This window comes from Taeniopygia guttata, chromosome Z, assembly GCF_048771995.1.
Source record: "Taeniopygia guttata chromosome Z, bTaeGut7.mat, whole genome shotgun sequence".
NCBI lineage: Eukaryota > Metazoa > Chordata > Aves > Passeriformes > Estrildidae > Taeniopygia > Taeniopygia guttata.
In genome coordinates this window covers 46,754,315-46,774,466 of record NC_133063.1, presented here as the reverse complement: position 1 = coordinate 46,774,466, position 20,152 = coordinate 46,754,315, and the positions used below count along the sequence as shown (strand labels likewise).

At 57.6% G+C, this 20,152-nt stretch overlaps 1 protein-coding gene across 2 annotated transcripts; it reads right to left on the bottom strand.

Annotated features, from left to right (window-relative positions):
* Positions 1–7,798: 7,798 nt before the first annotated feature.
* PHF24 (PHD finger protein 24) lies at positions 7,799–18,122 on the bottom strand. Of its 2 annotated transcripts, none has more exons than XM_012577629.5 (8): positions 17,835–18,122; positions 12,542–12,914; positions 11,257–11,442; positions 10,726–10,804; positions 10,418–10,620; positions 9,941–10,107; positions 9,620–9,721; positions 7,799–9,515 (listed from the first exon to the last, which is right to left on the bottom strand). In XM_012577629.5, the coding sequence occupies exons 2-8, from the start codon at positions 12,908–12,910 to the stop codon at positions 9,419–9,421; spliced, it is 1,203 nt and encodes a 400-aa protein (XP_012433083.1). In that variant the 5' UTR covers positions 12,911–12,914; positions 17,835–18,122; the 3' UTR covers positions 7,799–9,418. The 2 variants fall into 2 exon arrangements, with proteins under 2 accessions (XP_012433083.1, XP_072778232.1); XM_072922131.1 differs by having other exon boundaries at positions 9,243–9,515; positions 9,620–9,760; positions 17,835–17,974.
* Between the last annotated feature and the right edge of the window lie 2,030 nt (positions 18,123–20,152).

Sequence of the window (20,152 nt, the reverse complement as noted above, 5' to 3'; positions counted from 1 at the left end):
CCAGGGAATATGGGCCCCCCTCCACCATGCCACGAATATGCCCCAATCAGGGTTGTCCTCCTATGAAGCTGGGATTCTCCTGGCAGGACATGCACAGGTGAGGGGGGGGGGGGGTGGTGAAGAAGTTGTCGGGGGAGGGGAGGGGGGGGGGGCGGAATTCCTGGAAGGCTAGGGATAGTCGCACGTGTCTGCCACACATGTCTGCCTGCGCCTACCTTTGCATGTACGGGCAAAGCTTCCGGAGAGGGTGAATGAATGAGGCAATTCACTATTTCAGCTCTGGCTCTGGCGAGGCTTTTCCTTTAGAGGCAGGCGTGTGCCGGCGTGTGGGCTCCTGCCTGCGTATGTGCGTGGGTTCCTGCCTGCGTGTGCAGGTGGGCATGGAGGGGGCTTCGGGAGATGTTTGCCACGTCAGGGAATTCACTGCGGGGGCTGCCGTGCGCCCCCGCAGCTCTCGCTGCCTTGTCTGCATAGCGCAGGGTTGTGTAACTTCCGATGCCCCACCGGATCTCCTTACCCGGCAGTGTGGGATGCTTGGGCTGCCCTCCCTGCCTGCCGCCGCGGAGACTTCCCCTCATCCAAATGGCATGAGGAGGGCAGTCCTAATGTCCCAGGTGCCTTTCCTCCCCACCGCAGGGGTATCCCTGAACGACAGAGGGACTGGCTGCAGGGGAAGTGCCGCTGGCAAGCCAAAGAAACCAGGAACCTTCTTCTCAGGTCTTATAGATTTGTGCCCCTCAAGCGAGGTGTTTGCTCTGGGGATGGGGGGGGGGGGGGGGGGGGCATGGTTCTACCCCGCTTAGGGTCCCACGAAGGGCATCTGCCTGCTGCCGTGGCTCCCTGTGTGCCAGGACTGTGAGACCTCGGCTGAGACCCAGCAACTCATCTCATACAATGCTGGGCAGTGGGGAGGGGAGATGGGGAAGGGAGATGAGGCCGGCCGGGTATGTCATGTCTGGTGCCCAGAACCCTTTTAAGGTATCCAAGGGAGATGGGGCAGCTTTGTTGCTCTGGGAAGCAGAAAAGGGGATCTGCCTGACATTTTTATCGCTCTACCACAGCGTTGCCATGCCAGTACTACCATTTCCATGCCAATACAGCTGTTTCTCTGCTGGTACTGCTGTTGCCAGGCTACGCTGAGGGTGTTGGAAGAAGACATCAGGTTGCTTTGAAGATGAGAAGATGGGACATGAAACCAGGGTGATGCTTCTGAATCCCAACTTGCTGCCTGCCTAGGGACACAGACTATCTCAGAGGGTTCTGGGCAGTGACAGACTTGTTGCTGCCTCTGGGAGTTGGAGTGATGAGTGGAGGTCCCCAGGGCTGGGTCCTGGTAGGTCACTGGCCTTGTGATGCTCACCCGACGTTGCCTGGGGGTCTCCTGGTGTTGCTCTCTGCTCCCCTGGCATTGCCCTCTGCTCCCCTGATATTGCCTAGTTCTGCCCTGGTAATGCCTGGTGCTCCCACAACATTGCCCACTGCTCCGCCTGGCACTGCCCAGTGCTCCCCTGGCATGACAGCCTGACCTGACAGCAGCCTGGTATGTCCATGATGGTATTTTAGCCACTGAATTTATCAAGTTATCAAATAAGGAAGCTAGGATTATTTGTCAAGCCCTATTGAATATATAGACATGAAATCATGCTGGGTTATAGCCCCTTCCTTAATTTAATTTCCTGCACCATCCCGGAGTTTTGTCCTGCTCCTGTAGCCTGTTATGATCAACTGATGGGACTCCTGGCTGCAAGTGTTGGGGACTTTCTGACCTAAAAATGATGCTCCCTAGCAAACATCCTCCTGGGCTAGATGGTCTGGAGGTCACTTGGGTGTGCTCTCCATGCATGGAGCAGCCTGCAGGCTCCCACAGTTTCATGTGCCAGCTGGAATGGGATGTTTATACCACAGTTATGCTGCAAAAATATTTGCAAAATGGGTAGCAGGGTGGCAACCCTCAGGTGAATGAGGCAGGATGGCCCAATCAAAGTATCAGCTTGAGTTGTGGCTCTGAGTACTTCAGTTGTTCTTGATCCTGATGCCAGCTCCTAAAGCACTAGATGACCCCACAAAATAGATTTGATACGTTTTGGCTTTGGGAACAGCTTATTTTGTGAGGTCCCTTTCTGGGAGAAGGGATTGGTCCCAGAGGATGATGAGCCCCCTTTTCTTTACATCCCCTTCTCCTTTTGATTTTTGTTGTGCACCAGGTGGTTACATGAGAGCACAGCTGTGGGCTGGGGCTCAGAACAGATGCCATGTAGTGGGACCATTTCTCCACCCTCTGGGACCCACTCTGTACAGGCAGCTGCTGGGTGTAATCCCGTGCATGGGAGATACTGTCTGTCCTGCAGTGCTGATGGTTGGTCTCCAAGCCTGGCTGCGGGGCTGGATCCAGGGCAGGACACTCCCTTGGCTGAAAGTACATTTCCACAAAAGTGAGCCAGCAGCTTCCAGTTTCCCAGCTCTTGTGCTGGTTCTCACCAGTACTTGGTGTCCCTCAGGCAGCGAGGGGGAGCACTGCCAGAGCATCCCACCTAGCTTCCACCTTCCCTCCACCCATCTCTCAGCCTCCATCCCTCCACCCCCATGCTCCAGCCTAAATAATTCCTCCTCTGCCTTGGCGGTGTGCAGACTGCTCTCCTGTCCTTCCCTTAGTCATCACTCAGCCGAGCAAGACAGATATAGTTTTGTGCAGCTCCTCGCGGTTCAGTCACTCCAGCCCCCGGATCATTTTCCTGCTGGGTCACAGGGTTCTTCATGATGAACACGAGGTGCCTCCCCCCTTTATTACTCCCATCCTTGCTGACAGAGCCCCAGGCCCCACTCCTGGGGAGTGAATGGCCCCATTGGTGCTGTGTGGGTTGGCAGATACCCCAGATGGAACTCTGTGTCCCCAGTCGTCTGAGGGCTGGGTGCCTCTGCTGGTGCCAAGCACAGTGCCCATTTTCTGGAGTGGCTTAGATCCAAATCCCTGCTTTCCAGGTACTCTGGCTGACTTCCTCTTTCCCTGGCCAGCAGGATATGTCTTGGCCCCACTGAGCTCCCACATTAGATGCTTTCTTATCAGTGTCCCATAACTTGAGGGTAAGCTGAGAGGACAGCTGAGAGGACAGCTATGTGCGCTGTCTTATGGGTCTAGGGGCACATCCTAAATGAAAAGGGGATACTGAGGTGCACAGCACACATATGGCATGAGGAGGAATGCTGGGGCACACAGGGACATATGTGCCATGCATGGCACTGCTCACTGTGCTATCCATAGGGGCCATCAGCAGCTGCTCCAGTGTCAACAGCAGCACTGTGGGAAGGCAGGTTCTGCCCTTCAGTGTACCCCAAATAATTTCACTCTCTGCTTCATTTGGCAGCCAATGACCCCTGCCACACCAGCCCTGGTGCTTGGTAGCAGCTACTCAGGGTACTATGGGGTGCAGAGAGGAGCATGGAAGCCCAGGGCTGGGGCCAGCTCCCAGTCCCACTGTAATGCCAGGGCAGCAGGACCAGGGAGATGAAGAGGCAGGCAGCCAGTGCTGTTAGTGCATTGCTCCAGCATGGCCTTGCTCCGAGGCAGGAGAGGACCTGGACACCCTGCCTGAGTGCTGTGTGGGTTGCCAGGATGAGTCACAGCAACGCTGCTGTGGGAAGAAGATGCTTGCCATTCCCGGCACTGCACTGTGCCCCCTCTCCCCATCCCAGGGCCTCCTCTGCACCCTTTGCACCATGCAGACACCCCGTGTCTCTCCCGCACAGCTGTGCCATGCAGGAGAAAGTGGGAGAGAGTGTGCTGGGAACAGGAGGGACTGTCTGGCAGCCCTGCATTCTGCCAGGGCCACCAAGCCAGCAGTGTGGGGGTGGTGGGAGCTGGTGGCACAGTGTGCAGCTTGGAAACCATGCATAGGCCCTGTGTGGGTTCCTGTGGGTGGCATGGGTCATGTGCATTTCCTCGGAGAGTAGCATACCCTCCCCATGTTGGAGTGCCTGTGGGGTTCTGTCCTGTTGGGGCAGCTCATCCATAGCTGGCAGTGGGTGGGTACATTTTGGGTAGGTGCTGGGGAGGGGATGTAATTTCCCCACTCAGGTCCCATGCAGCTCCCTCCAGACTGCCCTGTGGATCTGAGCAGCATGTGACTGGTCCCAGCAGGTGCTGGCAGGCATCGCTGTCCTTACTCGTGCCACCACAGGTACCGCTAGGCTTCATTTCCGTCACTTGAACAACCTTCCCAGCCAGGTGGCAGTACCGGGGGTGGACAGACCCAGCGGCTATTTATGGGGTGCAGTGGCTCTATACAGAGGAGGTGGTGCCCCACCAGGGGACAAAGAAAGGAGGGGGCTTAGCCTGCCCGTGCAACTTATGGGGAAGGGATGTTGTACAGGAGGGAGCCCTGAGTTAATCCCTCTTCTCCAAGGCCCAGGGTGTCCAGCCTCCAGGGGGCTGCGGAGAATGGAGACCATCCCATGCCCGGAGCCCGGGCAGGAGCCTGAAGCTGCCCGGGCTCCGTCCCAGCTCCCCGGGCAGCAGGTGCGGTCCTCCATTCACATAACCAGGGAGGAGGAAGGTGCTATGAGGCAGAGATAGAAGGCAGAGCTGGGTTTGGCGCACGAGGAGAAGGGGGTCACAAAACAGCCTACACAATTATTTCGGGACATTGAAACGATTCCCTACGTCCCCACTCCCTCCCTGCTCCCTACATGCTTTCTGCGGGTTCCCAAGTGGCACCGCCGAATCCCGGCGTGGAGCAGGCGCGACACCCCGTGGTCACCACTGTGTTGCGGGGAACATGCACACTTCTTATGGCCCCTTGTACCTCTCCGCAGCCTAGTTACCTCCAGTCCTTCCTGAGCTGTCCCCAGAGGGCCCTGGTGTCCTTAGGGTCCCTGATTTGGGGGGGGGGGTGGGTGGGGGTGGGGGGGTGTAACTTCTGGGTAATCCCATCTCCACATTGCAATTCTGTTCTCCCAAATCCTCTCAGCTTCCCCACCTTGTTTTCCAGCTTGCATATGCAGCGATATTGTTAAATGGGGACATCATTTATCCCTGATCTGCATGGTCACTCCTGCTCTGGCCTGGGAGGGGAAGGATATTTGGGGTCTCCATGGTGTGCACTCTGCCAGGGCCACCAAGCCTCCACGGGCTGTGGCTTTGCAGTTGCTGTCACATGCTACCTAGAGAATCATCTTTTCTTGCCGGTGGTCTCTGACGGGTCCAGTAATGGGATGGGGCTCTGACGTCTTGCTCCAGTGATAGTCAGTGCTAGGGCTTATAGTGACACTGTCCACTGTGAATTCCTCTGGTCATCTTTCTCCCCTCTGTGTCAGCACAGCACTCTTGTAGATTATCTGTCTTTGTTGTGGTCACTTCCCCTCTGGGACACACCAGACCTGAGGGTACCTGGCCAAGTCTGGTGGACCCCCAGGGATGTGCAGAGGTGTCCAGGCTTGGAGGAGGGTGCTATCCTGCACCCCGGGGTGCAAAACCAAGTACTCATCTTCCCCACTAACAGAGTTTTTTGAGAGGGTGGCAGCCCTGTCCAATAGCCCTGCAGCCTGGCAGAGGGGGCAACCTCAATACAGAGTGAGGCACTACTATCCCCCATGTCCTGGGGCTCCTACGGGGCAGTGTTCCATCACCTGTGGGCTGCTCTTGAGCTAGGCAGGATCTGCCAGTCCCCTCCCAGATAGCAGGACCACTAGGGTAAAGGGTGGACAATACCTTGACCACTGCCTGCTGTGAAACAAAGGAGCCAGACCTGCCTCCCAGGACCTTGGCATTCTGTTCCTGGCTCCAGGCAGGGTGATGCTGGACTGGAGTCTTGGGGCTGGGAACCCCCATGGGGAACACAATATCCACTGCATGGCAGTTGGCAGTGGGTGACACATGTGGGACCACAGGCATGTGAGCTGCACATTGTAACTTCAGCAGAGCTTGGGAGGGTTGGGCTAGACAGCTGGTTCTTGCCCCAGCCTTAAATCCCACATGAACATTCTGATCCTTTGGTTTAGGGCCTGAGATCACCATGGGGATGTTTGCATTGCTGTTAAGGGAAAGGTTTGCAACAGCATTCAGTTTGCATCAGCATTCAGAGAGATCTGGAGAGGTTTGAACCAGTGTGAGGTGAGCAGATTGCACAAGTGTCCAGAGAGAGCTTTGTGCCAGTTTTCAGATGTTTGGGAGGTTTAGTACCAAATGCAGCAGAAGGTATCCTCCAGTGTTTGGAGAAGGCTTGCCCCAGCATTAAGGAGCATGGTCTGTAGGCAGTAGAGGCTTTCTTGGGACAGTGTCTCAGAGGTCAGCAGTCTTGAAGGACCAGGTGACATCAAAGAGGAACCGTGCAACACCTTATCCATTCCCCTACCACATCCTCCCACTTCTGCCCAGACCTCGATGCTGCCTCTGTGGAGACATGGCTGGGGCACACTCTGCTACATGGTGGTCACTCACCAGGGATCTGTAGCTGTGACAGAGTTGTGAAGCTGGTGCTGCAGTGGTGACAGCACAGCCCTGCAGGACACAGGGCACCATGGCCACCTGTGGCCCTTGTTATCCAGCTTTCTGGGGACACCAGCCAGCTGTGTGTCCTGGCAGGGGTGCCAGCCTGCTGCAGGGAGTGACAGGGTAGGATGGGGCTGGGAGAGCTGTTGCGTCTTCTTCCCCATGTGAAGAGCTTTGGGGAGGTGTCAGTGGGTGCCCCACTCCCAGGGTTCTCAAGCCTATGCTCTGTGCTTGGTTGTTCTTCATCTCCAGCAGATGGAGAAATAACAGTGATTTAACACCCTCTCGCCATGTGAGGGCTTGCTTCCCTGGGCTTCCCTCCACTGGCAGAGCACGCGTCATCACCAATCCATGACATCCCACCACCAGGCACAAAACCACCGTCAGCTCCCCCTTCCTGCAGATGTCCATCCTCTTCCCCAGGGTGATGAGTGTGTCTCCCAGGTGACACAGACAATTTTAAGGCTTATCTGGCTCTCAGAGCCTGAAATTCTTGTTGGTTTTTCTCTGTGGATAAGTTGGACATCCCTGCTGTGGTTTGTATGCAATGATATCCCACTGTGACTGTGGGAGTAAGCTCAAATATCCAAGTCAAGCTTTTCGCAGCAAGCTCTGTGTCCTCACAGACTCAACTGATGCTGTCAAGGCAGCATACTCCTCCTAATTCCCTCCCAGATTCTCTTTTCAAATCCCATTCCCCTCCCAGCTGCGTCATGGTCACTGGGCAAGGAAAGTTCCCTGCAGGCTGGTGAGTCCCCTTTACAGGGAGCCTGGTTCCCATAGGCCATGTGCTGCCAGCAAGAGCTGCAGCGTTTCCTGGGAGCTCTGTGGATGTGATTAGCTGGAGCATTCCAGCCATGGCAGCTACTCTCCTGGGGAACCTTAGTGTCTCTGTGGGGTTATTTTGCTGCAGACAGCCTGTTCCCAGCATCCAGCTGTCTCCAGCGCTCAGAGCTCTGTTGTCATCATCCAGTGCCTCTGAAGGTGAGGAGCACACTCATCCCAGTGGAGGGCTGTCCCTTTCACTGCAGTGTTTGGGGTGGTTCCACGATCTGCCAGGCACTCTCCTTACTGTCTCCTTTCCTGGGGAGACATGCAGCACCCCGAGTTTGCATACTCGGGTGCACACTCCTGGCTGCACACTCTGGCTGCCCCCTTGTCACGGCTGTGGGACACTCTGGTGGCAGGAGGCCAAGCTTGCCTGATGGGACAGTGACCTGATCCTGGGGTGGGATTTTAAAAAATAGGAAATTGTGGGTGCCCAGAAACACCCGCAGAGAAGCCAGAAGCCCTGTAAGCACACCAGACAGAGGCTAGCTGGACACAGCTGTTTAATGAATGTATCTCAGTATGAATAGGGAGTTGCAACCCACGCACCCACGGCCACCTCCTCGCCATGGCTCTGGCCACATCTCGAACCTGGTATCCGAAATATCCCCATTGGCGCTCTGGCCACATCTCGGACCTGGCATCCAAAATATCCCCATTGGCCTGGCATGCCAGGGTGGTAGAGGAAGATGTCGTGGCACCAGTGTGCCTCCTGGTCTTGCAGTGGGAGAGACCCTGGAGAGGGGAACTGTGCCTTGGCTGGGGGAAGGGGGCTGACTGGAATGATGCCCACAGAGCATCGGGGATGGAGGTGAGGGAGTGACCAGGTTGCTGCAAGTGCACCCCTGGCCTGTGTACATCCTGGGGACTCCTGGCAGAGCCACAGCACACCAGGCAGGGAGAGGCTGAGGGCAGTGCGGGAAAGGGATTAGAGGGGCAGGAGCAGCTGCTGGGCCTGCCATGGGACCTGAGCATCCCAACCCCTGGCATGTCTGGGGCAAGATTTCTGGGCTTCCTACTCCTTCATCTGTGGGCTGAGTGCATCTATCTACCTTAGGGCTGCCAACAGGCTCAGTAAACACCTCATCCCTGCAGCTGACACTTGGGGGGGTTCTGGGTTCTGCCTCTCCTCCCACTAGCACTACTGCTCCCAGCGAGGCAAGGCTGCCCACTTGATGTGGTGGATAGAGAGCGAGACTGAACAGGGTTGGTGTGGGACTGGAATGGCAAGCAAATGAAGAGCATCCCTTGGAACCAGGGGTACAGGAGGGGATGAGGGATGCAGGGCAGTGCTGCCTGCAAAATCAGAGGCATGGGGGGGTCCCCCTACATCTGACTTTTCCCTCCTATCCTTCTGATACTTTCTATTACCAGTGCTCCTTCCTACACCATCGCTGTTGGCATTAAATAGTTGGTTGCCGACAGGAAAGGGTTGAGCGATGCCAGGAAACGGTCTCTTCCAGCCATGAGCTGTGCATGCAAGAATGGACCTACTGGGCTCCAACTCCTATTGAAATAGGGCAGGGGTGTGAAAGACCCCAAAGGGAGTCAGCCACATCCCCTGAAGGTCCACCATGCTGATGAGCTGAGACACTGCTTGCCGCACACCTGTGGGTGCTGCCTGCGGCATGCAGAGGCTCAGCTGTGCTGCCCCATGATGCTGTGGGAGGCTGGGGACACACGGGTGCTCTGGGTTCTGCTGTCACCCCACAGGTACCCAGGACAGCCCCTGCTGTGTCTGCAGGTCCCTGGGTTCTGTGGGGATGGGGATCATGGGGGCAGCATGTTCCCTGCCCCTTGTGCCCCACGGTGACCCTGGGCACGGGACCCAGCCCGCCACGGTCCCCGCAGGTGGTGGGAAACGGTGGGGACACGCCCCGCCCCGCCCTGCTCTCCCCACCAATCAGAGACCCGAGAGCCGTCCCCGCTCCCTCAGCCAATCAGAGCCCGGCTCCCATCCTGTTCGCAGCCAATCCAAGGGGGAGGCGGGGCATAGGACAGCACGGCCGCTCCCCGCCAGCCAATGGGCGGCTGGCAGTGCCCGCAGGGGAGGGCGGGGCAGGTCCCGCGGCGGGCGCGGCGCCGCTGCTCGAGGCGCGGCCGGCGCTAGGCGAGGGGCTGCAGGTGCAGCGCTGCGCTGTTGGGGCGTGCGGCCAGGATGTAGGCAACGTTCTCCCGCAGGAATCCGGGCCAGTCGATGCTCCTGCCGGTAGATGTGGGCTCACTGGACATCCTGGCAACAGTGCTCCCCCAGGGTTTCCCCCAAAATGGGGGTGTCCACCATCCCCCTAACCATCCCTGCCTCACCTGGTCTCCTCCTGCTTTGTGGCTGGCAGGATCTTCTCCGGGCTCTTGCTGTTCCTGCTGCTGGCGGGGCTGCCCTCTGATATGGGCCCCACATGGCTGATGCTGTGGCAGGAAGGAAGATGCTCTCCATCCTGGCTCCTCCTGCCCCAAATGGTGGTGGTGGGGGAAGAGGATGCACAGGGCTGAGGGGCCATGGAGGGGGAGGTAGTGGGAAGCAGGGGCAACCCTTTGTGTTTGCTGAGCCCCTTTGGTATGTGTTGGGACTGTGCTGGGAGTCCCAGCTGGGATATCACCCCTACACCAGTGTGGGCATCCCCTCACCTGACATTGCAGGACAGCATCTCCTTTTGGTGCTTGCGGAACCAGGTGTGCCGGGCCTGGCGGCACTCACTCTCCCCAATGAAGCCATCGTGGTCCTGGTCCAGGGCCAGGAAGGCTGTCCGTGCCCGCTCCCGCTCCTTGGCTGTTAGCAGCCGCAGAAGGGCATTCTGGGGGTCAGAGAAGTGAAGGTGGAGCACTCATCCTGTGGGAACCTCCGTCTTTATATTCCCAGAGCTGTAGGGGTCTTCACCCTGAGTGCCATGGCCAGGAGTGCTGGCCATGGGAGTCAGCCCCAGGTGCCACAGCCAGTGGTGTCAGCTGTAGGAGCCACCTTTGGGTGCCATGACCATGGGTGGGGTGGCTGTGGGTGCTGGACCCAGGTGCCACTGCCACAGCTGCTGGCCATGGTAGCCAGCCCTGTGTGCTGTGACCATGTGTGACAGCCATGGGAGTAAGCCCTGGATGCCACAACCTTACCTGCGGCCGTATTTTCTGCAGCAGCTGGATGGACTCATGGGAGAGGAAGTCCTGCCACTCAATGTGCCCCTTCTTGTCGGGGTCCAGGGCATTGAACTGCAGGGCTGCCTGCTCCTCCTGTGCCTCGGGCATGGTCCGCTCAAACTGCTGCTTGTGCACTTGGTGTTTGTAGTGCAGGAAGTCATCCAGGGTCAGGCAGCTCTCTGCAGGGGACAGATTGGCTGTGCTGTGCCCAGGAAGGAGGGGGGACCCACCTCCCCAGCTGCTTCCTGCAGCCATCTGGGACCCGACGCATGGAGGGTACACACCTGGAATGATCTTGCAGTTCCTCAGGGTCTCCATCAGGCTGTACATCTCTTCCTCTGTCAGCAACAGATTAAGGTTGTCCTGGAGTGGGGAGCAGAGAAGAGCTATGAGGCAAAGACATGGGGTGAGGGAGCACACCTCTTTATGGTAGCACCAGGATCCTTGAAGGTGAGTGGGTGAGGACACCCAGTGCTGTGTCACCTAAGGGTGCTGCAATCGGATGGCTCCATGCCCCCAGGCTTTGGCCATTCCAGCTCTGCTACAGCATCTCATGTGCTCACAGTGTCACATCCTGCACCAAGGCCCTGGGGAGCTGGCTGCAGGGATGGGGAGGTGGCAAAGGGCCATTGTCCCCTGTGTCTGGTGACCCCATCAGGCCAAGGTGGATGGTGGGAACTGGAGAGCAGCACATCCCCCATTGACACAGAGCAGGCTGTGAGGAGAGACCCTGCTCATGTCCATGTCGGGCACAGTTCCCTGGGGGGCACTCACCACCCAGCAGTAGCCTGGTGTCCCCTAGCCCAGGCACTCACACAGTAGTAACAGCTCCAGCCCGTCTCGGTGTGTGCCGTCTCTGTCACCTCCACAGCGCTGTCCTTCTGCAGGTATCCCATGCGGCGCAGGCAGCCATCATGGTACACCCGGTGGCAGATGCGGCAAGGGAAGAGGCTCTCAGCTGTCCACACCTCGCAGATCTCACACATCTCATCATTCAGGATCTGGGGAGGGAGGGATGGGCAGATGCTCAGCAGAGCAGTGTGGGCAGGGGCTTGGCTTCTCGATCTGGGTGGTGCTTTGCAGGTGGGGGTGGATGTTGAGGGGCAGAGAGGACGGGAAGATGGGAATGTGTGGGGTCGTTGTAACGGACGTGATGGGTCAAGTTAGAGGAGGGTGGGTGTGTTTGTGGGGATGAATGGTGAGTGGATGGGTCTGCCTATAGGGTTGGTGGGGCTGTGGAGTTGTAGGTTCCCTGCAGCGTGTTACATGTGGGTTGCTGGACTGTAGGGTTGTACATTGGCTAGTCTTTAGGGTTGTAAATGTTGATGTATAAGCTGTAAGGTTTTCCACACATTTCCATTTCCACTTCCAAAGAATACTAACCTGGGTATATTATCCAGGTACCCTGGGTAATTTAGGCTCAGGATGTGGTTGGACACTGGAATAGGCCCCCCAAGGCAGTGGTCACAGCACCAAGCCTGGACAATGCTCTCAGGCACATGGTGTGATTCCTGGGGTGTCCTGTGCATAGCCAGGAGTTAGACTTCAGTGATCCTTGTGGGTCCCTTCCAGCTCAAGATATTCCATGTCTGTATGGTGCTATGTAAGGCTGTAGGTGGGCTGGAGTGTAGGCTTGTTGGGTGGGTGGCTGTATGGGTAGGGTTGTGGGTGTGGAGGGACGGGTTGTAGGATTGAAGGCAAGGGTGGATAAACTGTTGGGTTGTAGATGGGCAGGGATGTAGGGCTGCAGATATGGAGGGATGGCTTGAGTTGCAAGATGGTTTACTGTAGGTGGACAAACATGTAGATCAAATTGTCCTTTCTTCCCCAGACCTGGAACTGCCTATGCCCAGCAGTGACTTCTGCTTTTCAAGACACCCCAGGGTGCCTCCAGGGCACATCTGAACAGTTGCACCCCGCTCCCAGTGTGTCACCTCCACCTGCCCAGCCTGGCCACTGGCACCCTACCCCACTGAGCCACCTCCGTAGGGCTTTGCGAGACTGTCACTGCCTGGCAGACACTCAGGGGCTTGTAGAGCCCTGTGCACCTCCAGCCCTGTCCCCATCCCTCCCACGGTCTCTGAGGTTCCATCAGCTCACCTGCTCCCTCTGCTCCAGGCTGATGTCCGGGGACTCATCATCGTGGAGCTCCCTCTTGGGCCGGATGAAGGCTGGTGGCGTGAACCTGTTGGCCCGGTCGAACTCCTCTGGCTCCACGCCCCGGCCATCCCGCAGCCGCTCCCAGGCTGCCTTGCTGGCACTGCTCTCCTCCGGCTGGGAAGGTCCTGCCAAGGCTTCCTCCTCTCCCTCTTGCACCTCCTGCTCCAGCGTCCCCTGGCGTGCAGTCCCCGCCTCCGCCCGACGCCGTGTCGATGGCTGCTCCCGCAGCCCATCCTTGAAGGCTGACACGGCCAAGCTGACCTTCTGCACCCTCTCCACTGTCTGTCTCCTGGACATCAGCACCCCCATGGCTCTGCGGTGGGAAGGAAGGTGCTATGTCCCTGACCCTCAAAAAGGTATCCTGGTGGTTTTTCCCCAATTGCGTGAGGGGCAGCTCAGGGCAGGGAGAAGTGGGGTCTTTGTGAGAAATGGACATTGGGATCATGGTGGTGGCTGTGAGGAGATGGATTCCTGGCCATGGAGGGTCTGAGTGGGTGGGGGAGTGGGACAGAAGTCAGAGAGATGGATTGGGGGTGCCTCCCCAACCCTTGCCCTATAGACTCCAGCTTAACAAGAAACACATCCAGACCTTTTCCATGCCAAATCAGTAAAACCCAGAGAGAATAGGACTAGCTGTAACTCTTCTCCTTATGTGCATTTCCTTTCTGCCATGAAGACAGTCTCTGTGGCCAGTCAAGTGTGAAAGATGTCCTCCCTGCAGCTCTGCCCAGGACTAGGTCATGGCAGGTCTGGTGCTGACCCTTCACCTTCCTTAAATTCCTCTTCACTCAGCTGCCTCTTGCACTCACGTGTTTGTGTGTGTGGTGCTGCTGTGATCATTGGGCATCCAAGGAGCCATGTGGGGAGGCTGAGCCAGACGTAGGAGGAGTGTGAGGGTGCAGGAGGGAAGGGGAGCAATTTATGGGACAGGGGCACATGGGTCCCAAGAAGGATGTTTAGCTTCAGTGCCGGGGGAAGATCACAAAGTGGGGAGGCCAACAGCAGCAGCATTAACAAGTTGGACTCTGTCTCACTGGGTGTGAGCTGAAGCTGAGAAGTGGAATTTCTCCTCTGGTGTTGTGGGGCACAGCATCACGCCACATAGGTCCAAGGGCTTCCCTTGTGCCATGCTGGGCTTGCACTATGGAAGATGCTGCCCTGGGCAGTGGTGGAATCACCGTCTCTGGAAGTGTTTAAAAATGGTGTAGACATGGCACATAAGAGATGTGGTTTAGTGGTGGCCTTGGCAGTGTTGGGTTAATGGCTGGAGTTGATGATCTTAGAGGTCTTTTCCAGCCTTAATTATTCTCTAATTCTATGCTGCAGTAAAGAGGCACTTCCAGCTGGTGCCCAGGGACTGGGAGGCAAAGCAGGGAGATTGGAGCAGCAATCTCCAGCCCGCCAGCTTCAGCAGGGAAGTCCCCAGGTAGCGGGATAATTAGCAGCACGCGTGCACACCGCCGGGATCTCACTGCCTGCGGGAGGACTCGACACCGCGGGCACTGCTGTGGCAGGGAGCCTGGTCAGGGTAATTACAGGTACCCCGCAGCAGCAGGGCCGAGCGGAGCGGAGCAGAGCATGCTGGCAGGCGGCAAACACCACTGCGTGCACACGCATGTGATTTCCCAGCCTCTCCCCACCACCATGGGACACCATCTGCCTGCAGATTCCCACGCACTGAGCTGGGTGTGCAACACGTGTGGGCCCCGTCCTGTGCGTGGGGGTCCCAGCAGCGGGCGCGTGTGTGGGCTGGGGTATTTGCACCTGTTGGCCACAGTGCCTGGCTCGGAGCTGGTGCCTGGCATTCTTCAGCTCTCAGGGGTTTGCAAAGGCGGGAGCGGGGCAGAGCTGGAGGCACGTGTCCAAGCCACAGCAACAGCATCTCTGCGGCTGTGCCAGTGGGAAGGAAAACACCTGGGTGTTTCTACCTCCTCGCCGTGCCACCACCCTCTGCCTGGCTGGCTCAGGATCACATCTGCCGTGGTCAGGATCAGCTCTGCTGCTGGGCAGCATTGCAGCTCTGCCTGCGAGCGAGAGAGTCGGAGAAGTCACAGGGAAATCCCCCCAAGATCTGCCTTTGTAGGTCCCTGCACCACTCAATGTTGACCAGATCCAGGCCTATTCCTGCCCAGGGTTTGGGTAGAAGTGGGGAGGAGAGGGTCCAGAGGGCTAGGCTCACAGAGAAGAGTGAAAAGATTTGTGTGGCCCACAGTACGCCACTCCCCTTGGTACCCACACTGATGCTCCTCATCTCAGCATGCCAGCAGCTTCCCCCACAATGCTGCTGAGCCCTGGGTGCCCCAACCCCCACCATCCTGCACTGCAGTGGGATAGCCCGGGCAAATAGAAGGGTGGCTGGTTAGTGGACTTGCTGTATTCTCCCCAAATCTGGTTCTCTTGTTCATAGTCACCCATCTGCACTGAACTGCTGCTGCAAGATCGCAGCCCACCTCCTGGTTTCCTGTCCTCTCCAAAGGCTACCCTGAGTGCTTTCTGCCACCGACTACTGTGTGCCTGGAGCCTGGACAGTGTCACTTCTATCATGACTTGTGTCTATTCTCAGCTCTGCTGGTCCCCCTGCCCCTGTTAGTGCTGCACAGCGGGACCCTGCCTGCACATCCAAGGCTGAATGGCTTCACCTTGAACTCAGTCTCCAGAGTCCACTGCCTTTCCACAGGCCCCATTGCTCCCCAGATACCTCAAACTTGCTCTGCACAGTCCAGACCCCTTTTTGCCCCTGCCCCATGCCCTACCTGACCGGGTTTTGTGGGGTGGGACTTAACCCTCACATAGAACCTGGGATGACTTGGAGTCCTGCCAGACTTCGGGAGTTCCCCTTCTCCTGGGGAGGGAGGACCAGGGGCAGTTTTGCCTCGCAGCAGCCCAGAAACCTGAGCAGCCCCTGTGTCCCCACATGTCCTTGGGGGAAGGTGTCTCCAGTGCTATTTGTGTCCACCTCCTGAGGCAAACAGAACCACCACCTGTCTCATCGTGACCTAAGAGGTGCGAGGGCCTCGACCTTGCTGCCAGGCTGCACCATGGGGCTATTTTTAAGTCGCCCCCACAGAGGAGCTAAATCTGGGCACAGGCAGGAGCTGCCTGCAAACACCCGGCTCCACTGAGCCCTGCCAGCACCGGGGGCTGTCACAGTGGGTGGTGGGAATATTCCCAACCCCTTCCCTTCCCTTGCCCCAAGCCCCCTGCACCCCTGCCCTGATCCTTGGGCAACACCCATTCCCCTCACTCTTCTCTTTTGGATTTGCTAGTTACTGCTTCATTCCTGCAGCAAAACACTGAACCAGAAAGCATTTCTCTCTCTTAGTACCCAGGGACACATCTTTCCCAGCTTCGTGCTTCTCTCTGCATGGGGGAAACTGAGGCACGGAAGCAAGGTTGGTGCAGCTGGAGTGAGAATTAAGCCTGTGTTAGGTGCCAATGGGGAGAGAGCTGGTGGCTAGCACAGAGGCACCCCGGGAGAAGGAAACAGGGCAGAGCATCCAGATGCAAACAGAGCCAGTAGTCCCTGCAGGGCTGCAAAATCTCTCTTGCATGGCAGAGCACACAGGGTTTGTGCTGGGGTTACGGGGTGCCGGGTTAGTGGTGGGTGGTGGTGGCAGATGACACACGGGTGGGCGTAGCGCGGTGTGGCTGGGGCGGTGCAGTGGCTGGGAGTGCAGGACGGATGTGTCAGGGAGCGGCATGGGGGGTGTGTTTGTTAGGACTGGATGTGTTGCAGGGTGGATGAGGTGTGAGGGGTGGATGTGTTTTGGGGTGAATGTGCTACGGTGTGGCTGGCAGTGCGGGGCAGGTGTTACGGCCCATGGAAGGTGTTGCAGAGGCTGTGGGCATGGGGTGGGTGGTGGCTTTGGGTGCAGGGATGTTGCAGTAGCTGTGGGAGTGGGGTGGTGTCTGTGGCAGCTGGAGGTGTGGGATGAGTGCTTCCTGGGGGCTGTGGGTGCAGGGTGAGCTGTTGTGGTGTGCAGTGGTGGCCTGGGGAGGTAGGGGTGTGAGGCTTCAGGGTCTGTAGGACTGACTGTTACCTGCCCCACAGTGTGTCCTTGGTGAAAGGCCCTCCCAGCAAATGAAGGGTCAGTGGGTGATTGGGATGGTGCACCCTTGAGCAGGGTCCACGGCACCCACTCTCAGGGGTGTGTGTGGAGCAGAACCCCCTCATGTGCCAGAGCAGGCTCCCTGATTGGGGCGGGGAAGGATGGCCCTGGTCCCCACAGGCTGCAAGGGGGGCAGGCCTCCTCCCTGCCCTCACCAGGCTGCTGGGTCTTTTGCCCTGCGGTGCTGTGCCTTACTTTGAGCAGCATTAGGGAACCTGGGGGCAGCGGGATGGGGTACCAACAGGGAGGGGAACCCTGGGACCTCAGAGCCCATGGCAGCCTGGTCCCAGGTCTTGGTCTGAAGGGCATGAAGCAGGGCTGAGAGGAGCTGCCATGAATCTACCATGACTCTTGCACAGGTCTGCACATCCTGCCAGTTGCTGCCTGCCTGGAGTGAGGGGGACCAGGCTGCGAGGGCAGCAGGCTCTGCTTAGGGGACATCGCATTCCACCTCCTTGAGCTGGCTGCAGATGGCCACGGGGGTCTGGCAGCATCCTCTTGTCCCCTCTCCTGGACAGATAGCACATGCCAGAACTATGGCAGTGCTAAGACTGGAGCTCTGAGATGATCTATTTGCCATGGGGCAGAGAGGTCCATGGCTGATGGTCCCTCCCACCCTCTGCAGGGCTGTGGGAGTCCAGTGGGGATATTGGGCAGGGTAGTGCTGTGTCCCAGTCCTGGGGACACCAAGCCAGTGGCTGTTCTCCCTGCCAGATCAGGTTGCCCATCCTGCTGCGCTATGACAGATTTTATAGGTGTGTCACACTCTTTCATCTCCCAGAAGGGGATGAAAATGCCGTGACAGCAGAGTCCCTTCCTCTGCAGCAGACGCAGCTCTTGCCTAGCTCTGCACTTCTCCTTCTCTTCTCCCTCCCCAGCGCCTCTCCCCAGTAGCCACATGAAGACTCCGATGCCAGGGCAGGACCCTCTTACCCCATCCTTCTCCCCACTCCCAGGCATCTCATCCCAGGAGCTCTAGTCCCTGGCACCACAATCCCGGGGCCAGTGGGGGAACCCAGTGAAGGGTGACACAATGTGTGGACAGCCCGTGCTACGCACCCAGCAAAGCACCTACAATGTCAAAACCCGCCCCCGCCCACCCACCCCCCCACCCCCCCACTTACCAGGATCAGGGTCGGTCTGCGAACACGAGCCCTAGACAGCAGTCCACACGTTGTCCATCACCGCTGCTTCTGGCCACGAGCCCCTCTCCGCCCGCGGGTGCTCACTGCATGCCGTGCCCCGTGTGCAAATCCCTGTCAGGGGATGGAGCGGCGAGGGTGGTACCCGGGAAGCCAGAGCCCTGCACTTGCTGCCGGAGGATGCAGGAGGCAGCGAGATGCTGGGAGCGGATGCCTGTGTCTAGCGCGCACACACACACACACACACACACACACACACACACACACACACACACACACACACACTCAGAGGAAGCAGGGAGCTTGTGACTGGGGCTGAGCAGATGCAGCCTGGTTTGCTGTCCCTGTACCAATTGCTGCCTGAGTCGTGTTAAAAAGCTCTCTGAGAAACGAAGATTTTTTTTAACTGGGCTGACGTTTGCTGGAAGATACCAATAAAAGCTTTCCCTGCATCTCCTTTGGCCCCCTGGGTTGAACCGCCTTTCTCAGAAAAAAACCTAAAGGATTACAGCGGTGGGACTGCATCCAAGGATGAGCAAAGGTCTCATCTGGCCTCGCTGTGGGGTCTTCCCCAGACCAGTGCCTCACTCACAGGCTACCTGCACCTGCACCTGCTTTAACCCAATGCTTGCTGGTCAGTGTTGCAGGCAGGCTGTCCTTCCCACACTATGGTGCAGCAGGGGCATGGTGGCTGCTGGCTATATGCAGCTCTGTGTGTCCAATTCAATGCAACCAACTCCTGGGGTTTTTGTTCTTCTAGTCCCCAGGACTTGATATATTACCTGGGTGGACACCACAGGGCTGCAGCAGGGCTGGGGGTTCACAGGGGGTTTGAAGGAGGTGATAGGGCAGGAGAGAGGATGCTGGTGGGGACAAAAAGGCACAGCTCTAATGCAACACCACTGAGGCAGAGTATCTGGTCCACATGCATCCCCAGCTGCTCCACATCAGCTTGGTGGAGATGGTCACTCAGCCCCTTTACGCCTTACTGGAAGGAGGTACCACTGGTGAGGGGCTGCACTTTCCCCTTCAGGAACAGAGAGGCATACATGGGGATGATTTAGGGTGAAACAGACTCTGAGCCCTCCTAGGAACAGTTTCCATCCAGGTTTGGGATACATGCTGATGGTGAGAGCAGAGGGGGCCTGGGCAGTGGGGATGCTGCAGAGCTGCCCTCTCCTTGGCCAGGCTGGATACAGCACGTGCTGTTCTGACTAGGACACAGGGAAGCTCTGCTCAGCCCCACTGCATGTTCCTGATCCCAGGGCACTGCCTGGGGGGAACCCCTCATCCCACCCTGGCATCCTAGCTCTGCCAGGTCTTATTAGGCTCCAGGTCTGCCAGCCCCACAGAACAGTGGATATGTGGACAGCAGTGAGCAGCAGTGGAGAGGTAGGAATGTCACCTTTCCCATACAAAGAACATGGGGAGCATAGAGTAGGAGTCCTGGGATTAAGAACCATTTGATGAATGAAACTTCCTGGCTTCTGGAAGATGAGCAGCACCATCCCTGCAGTCTTCTACACCCTGAAAAAACGTGTGGTGAATGCAGCATCCAACACCTCTGGAGTTCTCTGCATCCCCAGGAGCAGGTCACTGGGACAGGGCAGCTCCGAGAAGACCAGGTTCCATATGGTCATGCCACGTGCTGGTGCCAGGATGGTTCTTGACTCTTGGCTGCTAATTCACACCCTGTGCCAGCCCTCCACAGACTTAGGGGCATTGACACCGATCCCACAGTACCCATATCTTCATTACAGACCCTTCCCATGGCTTACGTGTGAGTAAGCTGAGACCATCTGCAGCTCATGTCACCTGTAAACATATCCAAAGGTTGGGGAAGGCAGCATCTGAGTGCTGTGCTGGGATCTGAGTCAGTTTGTGGCTCTCTTTCCCATGGCCGGGGATGCAGAGAGCCAGGCTTGAGACAGGATTTATGTATTTTCTGCTTGTGGCTGTCAGGTCCTGTATTGCTTCACTCCGTCGGCTGCAGAAGCCTTAATGCAGCCTCTTGGGTGCTCTGCCCTGGCCCAAGGTGTCTCTCTGTGCTTCATCCTTCCTCAGGAATGCTTCCCTCTAGGGTGAAATCACATTTTGCATTACTTGGCATGGGAGCATGGTGGAAAGGGGCTAGGATGGCCGTGGGGTGGAGAAAGTGGATGCCAGCTGTAAGGAAGGCCAGCAGGAAACATCTCACAGACAAACCTTGGCCCCAGAGGACTGGAGAGGAGTGCGGGCAGGCTGTAAAAGCTTTTAGTGTCTCTGTGGGGAGGGCAGTCCCGGGGCCGAGTGCAGGGATT

Excerpts from the sequence above, each read along its gene's own strand:
- PHF24 (XM_072922131.1), bottom strand. The coding sequence starts at position 12,910 with ATGGGGGTGCTGATGTCCAGGAGACAGACAGTGGAGAGGGTGCAGAAG. Across the intron at positions 10,621-10,725 it reads GAACTGCAAGATCATTCCAG|AGAGCTGCCTGACCCTGGAT; the intron begins GTGTGTACCCTC and ends TGTCCCCTGCAG. Across the intron at positions 9,761-9,940 it reads ATGCTGTCCTGCAATGTCAG|GAGGAGCCAGGATGGAGAGC; the intron begins GTGAGGGGATGC and ends CATTTGGGGCAG.